Consider the following 13,186-nt stretch of genomic DNA (forward strand, 5'->3'; position numbering starts at 1 on the left):
GATGTATTTGTAATAAAATGTGTTGTTTACTTCTCAATATATTAATAGTTTAATTATTCAGACATTGAAAATCTACTCAACTTTGAGTCCTAATCCTGATTTTGTTACACTAATAGCAAAATTATTGATATAATTATGAATCTCACTAAAACTGCATAATTTGTGAGAAAGTCCTTTCTATTCTCTCTTCTCCTATTTTTCCTAATTATAAGGCCAAGTTTTCCAGCACTTAGTTGCTCCGAGGCATATGCACCTATTTATTAGTTGAGTTTGTTTTTATGCCATCAATCATTACTTGTTCAAATATTTAGTGACGATTTTTTAAAAAAACTCTGGAAATCCATAAGTATTGCACAGGCTATATAAATATCTGAATTTATATGCATGCACATATAAAAAATACATAAAAGTTCACCTGAATTACTCTCCAATTTAAGATCTGAGCAGAGGACTTCAATGATTTAATACTGAATTCTAAGGCAGCACAGCAATAAACTCATAAGCCACATATCATTTCCCTTTGCCAAGTTTAACAAAGTGGATGGAGAAAGAAGAAAGATGGTAACATGTAATGATAATAATAATATTTCATATTCATTAAGGCCGGATTAGGCTGCAGCTATTCACATGAGAGAGGGTAGGGGAAAATGGGTATGAAATAATCCAAGGGTCCCATCTGGTTAAGAGTTGTTTTCTTTTTAAAAGGTATTTTTCAGACTAAAGACAGCTGAGAGGCTCCAGACACCTTAGTAGCCTCCTCTTCTGGTCCTGACCAGATTTGAGTCAGGACACCCAGCTTCAAAGAGCTGCCTCTCCAGGAGGCCGGCTCTACCCTTTCCTTGCTTGAGCTTCAATCTCAGAAAAGAGGATCAAGATAGGCTCTAGGAACAAACATTGCACTGGCTCCTTTGTTTTGGAAGAAAGGCAGAGTATGAGGTTCTCGGTCACTTTTGTCAAGGAAATCAGATCAAAAGGGATGTACAGAGGGTCAGGTCACGGTGAGTGCACGAACTCTAGTCCTGCCAAAGCATCTCCGGATCTTGGCAAAACTTGCTCCTGAGTCCAAAGTGGATCCCCACCACTGAGGCCTTCAGCGTCCCCAGAAATCACAACAGTGTTATCAGGTGGAGGAGGGGTCCCAAGAAGACTTCCAAAAGCAGCGCTAGGCGGGAAGGGAGCAGAAAGGCTCTTTTCCTCCACCAGAGAGCAGTACCTTTTTGCAAAGCCCAGCATTTGGTGCTTGCCTACATCTGTTGTCACAATCAAGATGTTACCAGAGTTCCCGTGTTGCCTTCATATTCAGAGGCATAGGAATTGCAGGGTGCAAAGGGATCGGATCGCTGCCTCCCAATGAAAGTTGGTGATAAACGTATAGAAGTTAGTTTCATATTAAACAAAATCCATTTCTGCTCTCCTCCTGCATCCAGCACTGATTTCCAAGATGCTTCCCAACTGCCTCTTAACATCTGACTCAAACAAACACTTTCATCCTCACTTTCTGTAGAATACTTCAATTTTCCCATTAAATTAATGCATACCCAGCTCACTGGGTGAACACATTAATAAATACTTAAGAAAAAATTTTTGGTAAGATTAACAATCATTTCCATTCAAAATAAGGTGATAACTAACCAGTTCTTAAAATGGCCATTTGAATGGTTTTAGTGGTCTGCTTTAGAAACTTTGGGATGGGTGTTTAAAAAAATAAAGAGACAAAAGCAGTAACATATGTAATATGTGTGTGTGCACGCGCGTACGCACACACGAATATTTTCAAAAAATAAAGATTCTTCTACCTGGCTTGCCAGTTACCTCTGCAGGTGCCAGGCCTCCCTAGTTTCCAAAGACTTCTCTTCCCTTCCTGAGTGGGCAGGGCCCCTTCTCCCTACCCTCACCTCTACCCCAAATTAGGCCCCCTGCTTCCTCCTCACCTTGCCATGGACCCCTACCCAAGGATTCCCTCCCCACGTGGCCAGGCCCCCCACCCAGCCCCTAGTTCCGAGCCTCACCACTGTCCCCCTCAACGTCCCAGGCCCCATTGCTGCCATCCGCGTTCCTTCCTCTTCCTGGGCCACTATCTCCGCGTTCCTGGACCAGTTTCACGCTATGGCTGCCGAACCCGTCGCGGAAAACCTCTCGTGGGGACTGCGAGCACCACGTGTGACCCTAAAACTCCAGATCTCCTCTCCCGCCCTGCCAAGTTACATGCACCAAACCCGGGCCAGCCAGGCGCGGCCTCTGTTACGCAAGGACCCAAAATGACCGAGGACACGCCGCCACCACGAATTAAGAGGCCCCGGAGCAAACCTGGTGCCAACTCGCTGCTACTTGGCCTCTCTCTGGGAGGAGGTGTAGGTGTGTGAGCCGGGGAAGGGGAGCGAGCCGCGCTCTCAGGCGGGCGCTGTCAAGGCGCCGTGGCCTGCGCAGCCCCGAGGGCCCTGCGTCGCTCTCCCGAGCCAAGGTTCTCAGGAGCGGGCCGCGGAAAAGACGTTAGCGGGAGGAGTTAGCGGCTGTTGGGAGAACGGGTTCAAGGAAACAGTCCCTTCCAAACCCCGGCCATCGCGGGGTGGGCCTCCTTCCTCCCTCCCAAACATCTGCCACAAGAGGCGCAGGTACCCACGGCGACCGCCCGCCCAGGCACGCCCAAGCACGCCCGAGCAGGTCCGGGTAGGACGAGCCGGGGCCCGTCGCCGGTTGGCCCCACCCGGCTCTGAACGCCCAGGGGACGCCTGCGTCCGCCCGGAACATGCCAGGTGAGCGGACGCCATAGCGATGCGGCCTCAGAGCGCGCACGCCCCCGCGGTTGGCATGGAAACGGCCCCGCGAGGCCCAGGAGCTCCGCTGATTGGCCGATTTAACAGACGCGGGGAGGAGGTGTTGAAAGTAAATAGCTCCGAGCGCTGGGCCACCAAAGCTGGGACTCTGGCTCCGTGACTGGAATCTATTAACATCTCTGTCTCCTTCCGCCCCGCCCCCTTCGGCGGCTCCTCATTCCCAGTCTTCGTGTGCACTTGCTAATTGTTTGAGACAGATGCATAAAGATATAAGACGGAGAAGAGCGAGGCCCGCTGTGGGTTCCAAGCAGGTTTTGGGGACTTCTGACTTGTGGGAGGAGGGCCGCGGAAGAGCACCCTGCTTATCACTTGGGAAAGGGACGTACTTTCCCACAGTGATGTATCCTGGGTCATTTGTTTGCAGGCAGGGGGTTGGTGGGGTGACGAATAAGCATAATAGCCCGGAAAGACACGGGCTTGTAGATTTGGACTCCCAATTAACGTGGGGCTTAGCGTCTCGGCTTGGAGGTTTGTCAGACGTCTCTCTCTCTCCTACCAGCTGTCAGCCAGATCTTGGAAGAAAGCCTGGAGAGATTCAAATCACTGTTTTGGTTCAAAGCAGCTTTGATCGCTCGCACGGTGGCTTAGGCCCTTTCAGCCCTAATAATTGCAGGGAAGATATCTGTCACAGTGCTCTCTCTTCTGGAGATTCACTGCATCCTTGGAGCCCCTGGTGGAAGAGGTTGACTAACCAGCTTGTCTGTTTCTCCTTCCTTGCTAGCAGTAGCCTGTGGAGACTGAGGCTATGCATCTCAGCAGCTCCAAGAGTGGAGTAGTGCTGGCTCCAGTGTCCCGAGGTCCTGATGCCTGTCAGATGATAACCAGAGCCCAGCTTGGCCAGGATCCGCCACAAAGAACAGTACTAGGGGTGCTAACTGAGAATGGGCAGTACAGGAGGACCTGTGGCCAGGTAATGCCTGAGAAGAGCCGGGAAGGCTGCTCGCTGAGAAGGGCTCTCATGTCTTGGTGGGAGGTGGGTTTCTCTTGAAATTTTACCTCCAAACTCTTCTTGAGTATTCAACCATGGAATCTGGACTATAGGGACATTTTTTTTTTTTTTAAAGATCACATTGTCAGGTCCCTTTTCCAGCTAGAAACATGAATAATTTTCTTTCTTATTTTGCCAATATCAAGGAAATAACACGTACTGTTTAGGTCAAGTATGTGTAAAGTCAGTTAAGTTCTGGGCTAAAAGGAAATGTGAATGCCCCAAAATAAACTACGGAACTGGGGATCTTCCAGATTGGAGTGGTATTCAGATTGATCTAGGCTGTGCCTGAAGCATCCTGGATAACCTTTGTTAAGCTCATTGGTGATGGTGTTAGAATCAGGATTGGATCAGCTATACTAGATTACCTCCAAATGCATGCGTCAAAAGTCGGCTTCTCCTCGGGACAAAGGACAGTTAGGCAAACGGATCATGGGCCATCTGATATCAGTTGCTTGTGCTTAACTGATCAAAGGTACCTCCCTTAACAGACTGTAAACAAATTCAGACACTTAAAATGCGAATGAGGAGTTTGGATCCTTAAGAATGAATTTTGAAATTAAAAAAAATATTCCTCAAGTATGTTATTAAGCAAGCTTCTCATAACTGTGCCTTAAGCCTGTACTGCACATCTATAGTGGAATGAAGTTGGCAATAGTACAGTGGAATAGGTGGGCAGGTATTCTTTCCATTGTATAGGTGAGAAAATTTGAGAGGTTTAAGAACCCCCCACCCCCCAAAAAAAGCCATGATGGAGGCCAGGTCAGAAGCCTCATCTACTGACTCATCTACTGACTGTTCAAGGCATCTGTGTTTTGGTGGCATCTAGTTATGGGAGAAAATTACCCAAAGTAATCTGTTACAAGCTTTGGAAAAAACTGAGTAAAGGTGGTTTTAACAAACTTAATTTGCTTAGCGATGTTTACTTCTTTAAACTTGAAGTCTAAAACCTCTCATGAATTGGTAGTTACTCCTATGCTCACTTTAAATTCATAACCGTTAGCTAACCTCTATGTTGCCAGGCACTACCTCTACATTTCCCGGTTCTATTCCTCTAAAACCTTCTTCTAGAAACCGTCTTATACTTTCCCTTCTCTCTATCCTCCAAAGCCTCTATCTCCATCCTTCCTCTCAGCTAATAACTTTATATCCTATTTTCCTAGAAATATAGATGCACCCAGAAGAGAATTTCCACATGCTCCCATGTATCATATACTCTGCCATCCCCCTCCTGCTTCGTGACCCATGTGTCCCTGCTCTCATGTAAGGTGAACCCCCATGTGTGCAGCACACCTGATGCCCTCTTGCCTCTTCAAGGATATCATTCCATCAGCTCTTCTTTCTCAGTTTTCTTTTCTCTACTGGGTCAAACCCAGAAGCATGCAAATATATTGTGATTTTTTTTTTTCAGTCTTAAAAACCTTTCAGCTACAAAGCTCTTGGCAGCAACTGTCCCATTCACGACAAACTCTTGAGAGTTTGCCTACTGTAAACTCCATCAGGATGAGGATTTTGCACATCAGGTTTTGTGCTGTATTTCCAGTGTTTAGAATAGTGCCTGGACAGGGTAGCATGCAAGTGTTTGTTGAATGAATACTCTGTCTCAAATTCTTCTCTTGTTGTCTTTGACTCAATTCTTAATCCTTTCCTTACTTGACTGATTGGCGGCATTTGACACTATTGATCACTCTTTATTCCTTGAAATAGTTTCTTCTCTCTCAGCCTGGAAAACACAGCTTTCTCCTGGTTTCCCACCTAGCTCACTGGCCACACCTCCTCAATATCTTGGTTCTTCCTCATCCAATATCTAAAAGCTAGAGTGTGCCAGGGCTTAGTATTTGATCTCAATCTGCACGCACTCCCTTAGCAATCTCTTCAAGTCTCCTGGCATTAAATACCATCTATCTGTTGATGACTCCTTCTTCTATCTCCAGTCTGGACCTCTCAGCTATGTTGCAGGCTCACATGGTGAGCTGCCTACTTGATGTTTCCATTTGGATCATGCAGTAGGCATCTCAAACTTAGGCGAAACCAAACACCAACACTGGCCCCAGACTGCTCTTCCCAGAGTCTTCCTCATCTCAGTAAATGGAATATCCATCCTTCCTGTAATTCAACCCCAAAACCTTTGTCATCCTTGACCCTTCTTTTTCTTCCACCCCACATCTAATTTGCTGAGAAAATACTATTGGCTGTATTTAAAAAATGTCCAGAACCTCATGTATTATTCTCATTATGTCATATAATAAGGTTCTACATCTTATAGGAGAATTTATGCATAGTATGCATTTCTAAAATCATCATGTTTCTAAGTAACTAGGTTTAAATGGGACCTTTACAGGAGCCTGTTGACTAAAAGTTAACTATTTAAGGAGGACAATAGGAACTCAGTAACTATGTGTCAAGAACCTTGCTGGGTTGGTATAAAAGCCTGTCATGCTACAAGCACAAAAACTGATTTACAATTTTCCATCCACATATGGTACCTAGTTCACTTTGGAGGAGAGCTATAGTTTTTCTTTTTTTTCTATAATCTTGAGTTCCCTTTGATAAATACATGAGGAAGATGACAAATTTTAGGTAGCTCCTTTCCCAAATGTCAAATGTAGACGAAGATAAGGGCAAAGTCATCCTTGGGAAGCTTCATTTTCTGAAATTCAATTGCAGACATAGATATTTCAATTTAAGATTCCTCTCATCTTTCCAGCCTGCTGGTTTGAGTCACATGGGTTCTTAGCACCTATGAGGGCTACGGGGTGGCCTCTAACAAGAAACTTAACCCTTTTCTAGGGGATCACAGCACTCAGGTTTTTCTCTGGGTCAGAAAATGTCTTCCCTCCAGCTGGAAAGAAAGCGCTGTCTGCCAGCGGGGTTCAGGGGCCAGCCAAGCAAGGATTTGACATGTACATGGACAAGCCTGAGCAAGGCGACAGAGACAGCTGCACAGGGCGAGAGGGGATGGCATTTGAGGATGCCTATGAAGTAGACACCAGAACACTCAAGTCAGACCTTCACTTCCTGCTGGATTTTAACACAGGTAATGGGACTCATCTGTGGCTGATGGTACCCTGTCTTTGTAATCATCTGCAGCATTTAGTAGCATATAACTAGCAAGAGAACACCCTGAGTAGTAACTATTTTCACAACTGCCTGTAGAGGGTTAGTGGATGGAACTAGTTTTTAAATTAAATGTTCTTACCTGATACTGTTGAACCCCCTGCAGTTTCCCCTATGCTGGTAGATTCATCTCTCTACTCCCAGTCTGAAGATGCATCAGATTTTGGTACAGATGTGATAAATGTGACTGAATATGCTGAAGAAATTCATCAGTACCTTAGAGAAGCTGAAGTGAGTTTTCCCAACTTCTCCTTCAATTGCCAGCACCCCAAGCACTTCATATTAAGATAGTTATACACTCTTGGCCATAACCATTAGTGAATGGCATTCTTGTGACATCTAAACATGAGAACATTTATGAAAAATAATAGTTGTGAGGTGAGTAGCAGTTATTTGGACTATTTCTCTTTGACTCAAAGGGTTTGTATGGGGCTTCCCTGGTGGCGCAGTGGTTGAGAGTCCGCCTGCCGATGCAGGGGACGCGGGTTCGTGCCCCGGTCTGGGAAGATCCCACATGCCACTGAGAGGCTGGGCCCGTGAGCCATGGCCGCTGAGCCTGCGCGTTCGGAGCCTGTGCTCTGCAACAGGAGAGGCCACAGCAGTGAGAGGCCCGCGTACCGCCAAAAAAAAAAAAAAAAAAAAGGGTTTGTATGTTAAGTATTTCACTCTTGGGGATAATGATTATTGCCATTTTTCCCCTCCTTTAAGTCATCTGTTAACTAATTGCATTACAGAACCAGAATTTCTCACTTTCTTCCATATCATGGTAAAGATTTATCTGGCTCTTGACTGAGTTTCCTGCTAACCTTTGCTCATGAGATTTTTTAAAATAGCAACTGTTCTGTGGTGTAATCTTTCTAACATAGCAACTATTTGAATATCAAAACTCTTTCCCCAAACAGATAAGACACATGCCCAAAGTGCACTACATGAGGAAACAACCAGACATCACAGAAGGCATGCGAACAATTCTGGTGGACTGGCTGGTTGAGGTGGGAGAAGAATATAAGCTTCGGGCAGAGACTCTCTACCTGGCCGTCAACTTCCTGGACAGGTTTCTTTCCTGCATGTCTGTTCTGAGAGGGAAACTGCAGCTTGTAGGAACAGCAGCTCTTCTCCTGGCTTCGTAAGTGTTCTTCAGCTCAAATAATGTGAAACTTCAGCCTGTCAAAACACTTGATTTCCGTTCCCATTTATTGGAGGAATGCAGTGCTCGATAAGTAAAACTTATTCATGCCTCCTTTGATAGAATGTCATCATTTTTACAGTGTTTACTGAGAATCTGAGTCTTACCATATGTTCACTTTTCCATTTGGATGTTTAAGATCCTCTTAACAAGAAGTTCAATATCATGACTAAGGCAGCCATCAGCTCAAATTCAGGATCCAATTTAACTATTTTGTGGTGTAGTCTTTTGGCTGTATTCTAGTATGAGTAAATGTCCTATTATAAGAGATTTTGGTTACATAAAAGTCTTCTCTTCATGATCTAGCAAGTGACTCATAATAACACAGTTTATTTGGTTATAGTGAATAAGCTATTTTAGCTGGTCCCTGTTACTATCAATCATTCATAACAATATCTAATTGTGTAGAAAAGGGCTAGGTTGTGGCTAATATTCTTTTAAATAAGTGATCTGCTAGTGAATGGTAGTTTCCTTTCTATTCTTCTGGTCTCAGACATAATACTTATTAATGCCTAAAATATTGCAAACATTTCCCTACAGAAAGGAGAAACAAAACCAAAGAATCGATAACTGTGAAATTGTATCATTATCTATCTCTTGGATACATAGCATCTTTTGCTAATTCAATAGAGAAAACTGAACATGATCTTTCAAAAAAATCTAAGACCAAAGGAGTTTTTTCCTACCATTGTGTTCAACATAACATTCTTTTCCAAAAGATGATTTGGGGCTTCCCTGGTGGTGCAGTGGTTGAGAGTCCGCCTGCTGATGCAGGGGACATGGGTTTGTGCCCCAGTCCGGGAAGATCCCACATGCCGCGGAGCGGCTGGGCCCGTGAGCCATGGCTGCTGAGCCTGCGCGTCCAGAGCCTGTGCTCTGCAACGGGAGAGGCCACAACAGTGAGAGGCCCACGTACCGCAAAAACAAAAACAAAAGATGATTTGAAGCCTATAGAATTAAGAGGAATTCACCCACATGTCTGTCATTCAGAATCTTTCAGCATACCAGAAGCCAAAACCTAAAACTCCCAGTTGGAAATTGTTTCTTTACTATCTCGTAGCAGTAAGTACGACATATCCTTGTCATACTCATGTTCTTGTTCTGGAAACAAGCTCCTCCTCTTTTCACACCTGTACCATTTCGTGATTTGTAAGTGATATTTAAGTCTGCAAGGGCCATGTGACAGGCATGGTTGTGACAGCACAAGAGGGAGAGCACAGGGTCGAAGCTTTACTTCCCCAAACTCTTTCCCTTTTGTAGGAAATATGAAGAAATATATCCACCTGGAATAGATGAGTTTGTCTTTATAACTGATGATACCTACACAAAACAACAACTGCTGAGAATGGAACACCTGCTCCTGAAGGTCCTGGCTTTTGACCTGACAGTGCCAACCACCAACCAGTTTCTCCTTCAGTACTTAAGGAGGCAAGGGGTGTGTGTCAGGACTGAGAACCTGGCCAAGGTAGGCCACATGACTTCCAAGAACTTCAGTGCCAAATGGATAAAAAAAGCAGCCTCCTTCAGTTCTTCCTTCCTTTTCAGTTCTTTGCCTTGGGCCCAGAAAAGCTTTTTGGCAACTGGAAGAGAACTAATTCTAAGAACATGACTTTTGCTTACGAGACATTGCTATTAATCGTGTTTGGCAGACACGGGTTGTCTAATCACCCAGGTCTTAGAAAAAATTTAAGCTTGGAAACTGTTCTCTTGTTATATACAGACCACATACAAGCAATACCTCTTAGGTTTACAGAATGGGAACAAGATAAATATGGCTCTATTTGGCTCTAATGTAATCCTAACTTGTTAAGTAATGAAGCACTATTTGGTCATTTGGAGTTCTAAACTTTAGTTGAAGGCACTAAAGTATTGGTTTGGAAAACTTGGTTTCCATCCATAATGATCTAATATATCTGGTATTTATATGCCATGCAAAGAGTAATAAGGATGTCTCTATAAATTTCCCAATATGTTTCTTTTAATTTGATAAGTTCCCACTGGTACTGTTCTAGCCTATGAACTGCATGTATTTGCCTGATAAATTAATAGCTTTAACATGGACATATTTTTGCCTTTGGCTGAAGGCTCTAGTCTGCTCCAGTGGCCAGAGCAATGCTACTTGACCAGCATAAACCTGCACTACTATAGTATAAGTAACCCATCACGTATACTGTATGGTTAGGCCAAATACTTGCCTATCCGTTTTGAAATTTACTTGAAATTCATTACAACGTAAATGTTATTCTGGTTATGGACAGGCATAGCAATTACTAACCCAGTGAATAATTTTGAGCATCTATTTCTGCGCTCATCACTAGATGCACACTGAACAAAGATGACACAGTTTGTCCCCTTGACATTTCTAGGTTTGCTTGTAACCTTAGTCAAATTCCTAATTCCAATGAGATTTTCTCTCTTGTGCTTAGTATGTAGCAGAACTGAGTCTCCTTGAAGCTGACCCGTTCTTGAAATACCTTCCTTCACTGATCGCTGCAGCTGCTTACTGCCTGGCAAACTATACTGTGAACAGGTACTTCTGGGTAAGTGCTTGTTGCTTCTTTCTAGATGAACCTCAAGGCCTATCTAAAGTCTGCTCAGTAACCCTGAAGGCTTAGAATGGGCTGGCCTCTTGTGAAGGAGAGTTAGTTTAATAAGGAACTGGTTGCCTTGCCAGCAGACTACAACGTGCCGCTGAGTACTGCAGGTCAGTCTTCATGGCTTGGACTCAGTGGCTTAGCTCACTGGGGAGCAGAGGTTGCAGGAAGTCAAGGGGATGGTGGTGGCAAGCTCATTGAATGGAAGCAGGTCTGGAAACCTCAACACCCACCTTTATGCAAGGAGGGCTGTTGTAGTATAAGCATTGACCACTTCAAGGCAAAAGATGTTGACTTTTCCCCTCTGTGTAAAATAACCTGGGTCCAGTTAGGATGGTCAGAGGTTGTATCAGGCTTTCAAAGGAACAGGGCAGTTAGCATTGCTTCTTGGCTTGTGACGGTTGGCAAGATTAGAGATGGGCCCCTTAGATTTGGTTCTGAAGGCTCACTTTGTGCTACAAGAGTGGGGCATCTACTTTTATTTTTCTAGAATTCTTAGTTTTTATTCTGAATTGGGCTAAGACTCATTCATATGCTATTTAAATAGAGTGTACAGGTAAGTCGAGGCCCTTTAGAGGCCAGTAAAAAATCCTGCTCATGAGAGAATAAACTGTCCCCAAATTGAGCATTATAATTGTACAATGTGAGCAAATTTAGAATTCTGTTTTTCCTAATATCTTATTTCTAAAGACTCTGAGGAAGGATTACAGTTTCTTTTGAGATGAACATGGATACTCACTAAGTGATTAATCTCCTTTATTTCACCGTTTTATCTTCAGATTTCTGATATCTTATAAAGCTGTATGATGCAATTTTCTTCTTTTGTCTTTTGTTTTGATTAGCCAGAAACCCTTGCTACGTTTACAGGCTATTCATTAAGTGAAATTGTGCCTTGCCTGAGTGAGCTACATAAAGTGTGCCTGGGTATTCCCCACCGACCTCAGCAAGCAATTAGGGAGAAGTACAAGGCTTCAAAGTAAGCTCCTGAGATTCTCTTACCTGGGCTCACTATTTAAAGCTTTAACGAGTGATAGTAATTTCAGAATTAAAAACACAACAAATTGCATATCTGGTGCGAGGATGGAAGAGTAAGGTTTCATGTCAAATCAAGAAAATCAGTTTGGAGGGGCCTAGATTTATAACTTGTCAGCATTGTAGTACATCTAGTCAGCCAGCTCCTTCCTTTCTGTTAAAACTACTAGAAAGTTTTCTGTGGCCCACATGAGATTTTATGAAACCAAAGTCCTTGGCTTGTGCTGAACTTGCTTTGGGTCTTATTTCAGGTACATGCACGTGTCTCTCGTGGAACCACCCGCAGTCCTTCCTCTGCGATAAGTTTCAGAACCGAAGCGCTTTCAGAACTTAATCTCCAGATCAACAGAATTGGTCTTGATTTTTATAGGTTTCTGCAGGTTGGGTCAAACTAGTGTTGCTATGATATAGATGACATATTTTTTAGAATGTAAATGTATTGGGGTTCTCTTAGACATTGGTAGCTTGTAATATAGTCTAAACTTCCTAAAGAATAAACAACTTGCCTTCTGACCACGTGTTAGGCTTATTTACTGATTTCCATGGCTGACACACCTGCCTGGAATTTTAGTTGAGAGTATTACAAATGTCATCTTTATTTCAAGAACGCTTCTGTGTTGGTTTTATAAATCTGGCATGCTATTAGGATGAAGTGTTCTGAGGAATCCAGAGACTTTCATGTGTGGTAAATAGCTACTCGGAGACTCTTTCCTTCCTGTCTTTTTACTCCTCATGTAGGTCTCCATAAGTTGGCAAGGGATGAACTCCAAGCCTAAACAGATTAGTGAAGGGATGTAAACAAGCACGGTCTATTCTAGTTTCTCTATTGGACCCTAGGCAGTAAAGACAGTGGGTTGAGGACTGAATTGGTCGGGTAACTCTGAGAGGTAATTTACATTTAATTCTAAGTCAGGGAAATGATGCTTACTTTGTAAAGGGATACCATTATGTCAACGTCCAGTTTTGATTTAGTCACTCATCAAGCATATATTTTAGCCCTAGAAGATGCTCAGAGAGGTAGAAAAAGAAAATTTTACCAGAGGATGGGACCTCAGAATAATTAAGCTAATCTCTCATATTCATCCCTTGGGAGATATCCACGCTAAATGCAGCTCAAACTCAAATCATTCAGGATCCTACAGTTCAACTCACTACATATTCATATATGGCTCCTTTCAGCAGCACTTACATAGTACACAAGATAAGGAAAACTGAAGCAAAAACACACTGTTTGAACTTTCTTTTAAAGATTGGTAGGCAAATCAAGAATAGACTTGGCCTTGAGGGAGAGTGGTGCTTACTGGGGATTGAATAGAAATTTTGTTAATCTCCAGATTAGTAGCCCTGGATCAGTAGGCCCTGGAGGCACACTGGCCTTCTGGCGGTGTGTGTTCTGCTTCACAGAAAGGGGTGATGTGGATTTAGGCCTTTAAAA

At 43.6% G+C, this 13,186-nt stretch overlaps 1 protein-coding gene across 4 annotated transcripts; it reads left to right on the forward strand.

Annotated features, from left to right (window-relative positions):
• Positions 1 to 2,663: 2,663 nt before the first annotated feature.
• CCNA1 (cyclin A1) lies at positions 2,664 to 12,190 on the forward strand. 4 transcript variants are annotated; one of them, XM_060129005.1, is made up of 9 exons: positions 2,664 to 2,753; positions 3,559 to 3,744; positions 6,613 to 6,859; positions 7,046 to 7,170; positions 7,842 to 8,065; positions 9,386 to 9,590; positions 10,552 to 10,665; positions 11,562 to 11,695; positions 12,003 to 12,190. In XM_060129005.1, exons 2-9 carry the CDS (start codon positions 3,580 to 3,582, stop codon positions 12,052 to 12,054), a joined length of 1,266 nt encoding a protein of 421 aa, XP_059984988.1. In that variant the 5' UTR covers positions 2,664 to 2,753; positions 3,559 to 3,579; the 3' UTR covers positions 12,055 to 12,190. The 4 variants fall into 4 exon arrangements, with proteins under 4 accessions (XP_059984988.1, XP_059984987.1, XP_059984990.1 ...); XM_060129004.1 differs by lacking the exon at positions 2,664 to 2,753 and adding an exon at positions 2,907 to 3,070; XM_060129006.1 differs by lacking the exon at positions 2,664 to 2,753 and adding an exon at positions 3,291 to 3,302.
• Positions 12,191 to 13,186: the final 996 nt, after the last annotated feature.

Source organism: Lagenorhynchus albirostris, chromosome 18, assembly GCF_949774975.1.
Source record: "Lagenorhynchus albirostris chromosome 18, mLagAlb1.1, whole genome shotgun sequence".
Lineage (NCBI taxonomy): Eukaryota > Metazoa > Chordata > Mammalia > Artiodactyla > Delphinidae > Lagenorhynchus > Lagenorhynchus albirostris.

Coding starts and splice junctions, on each gene's coding strand:
- CCNA1 (XM_060129005.1), top strand. CDS start 3,580: ATGCATCTCAGCAGCTCCAAGAGTGGAGTAGTGCTGGCTCCAGTGTCC. Junction 6,860..7,045: donor CCTGCTGGATTTTAACACAG/GTAATGGGACTC, acceptor AACCCCCTGCAG/TTTCCCCTATGCTGGTAGAT. Junction 10,666..11,561: donor CTGTGAACAGGTACTTCTGG/GTAAGTGCTTGT, acceptor TGTTTTGATTAG/CCAGAAACCCTTGCTACGTT.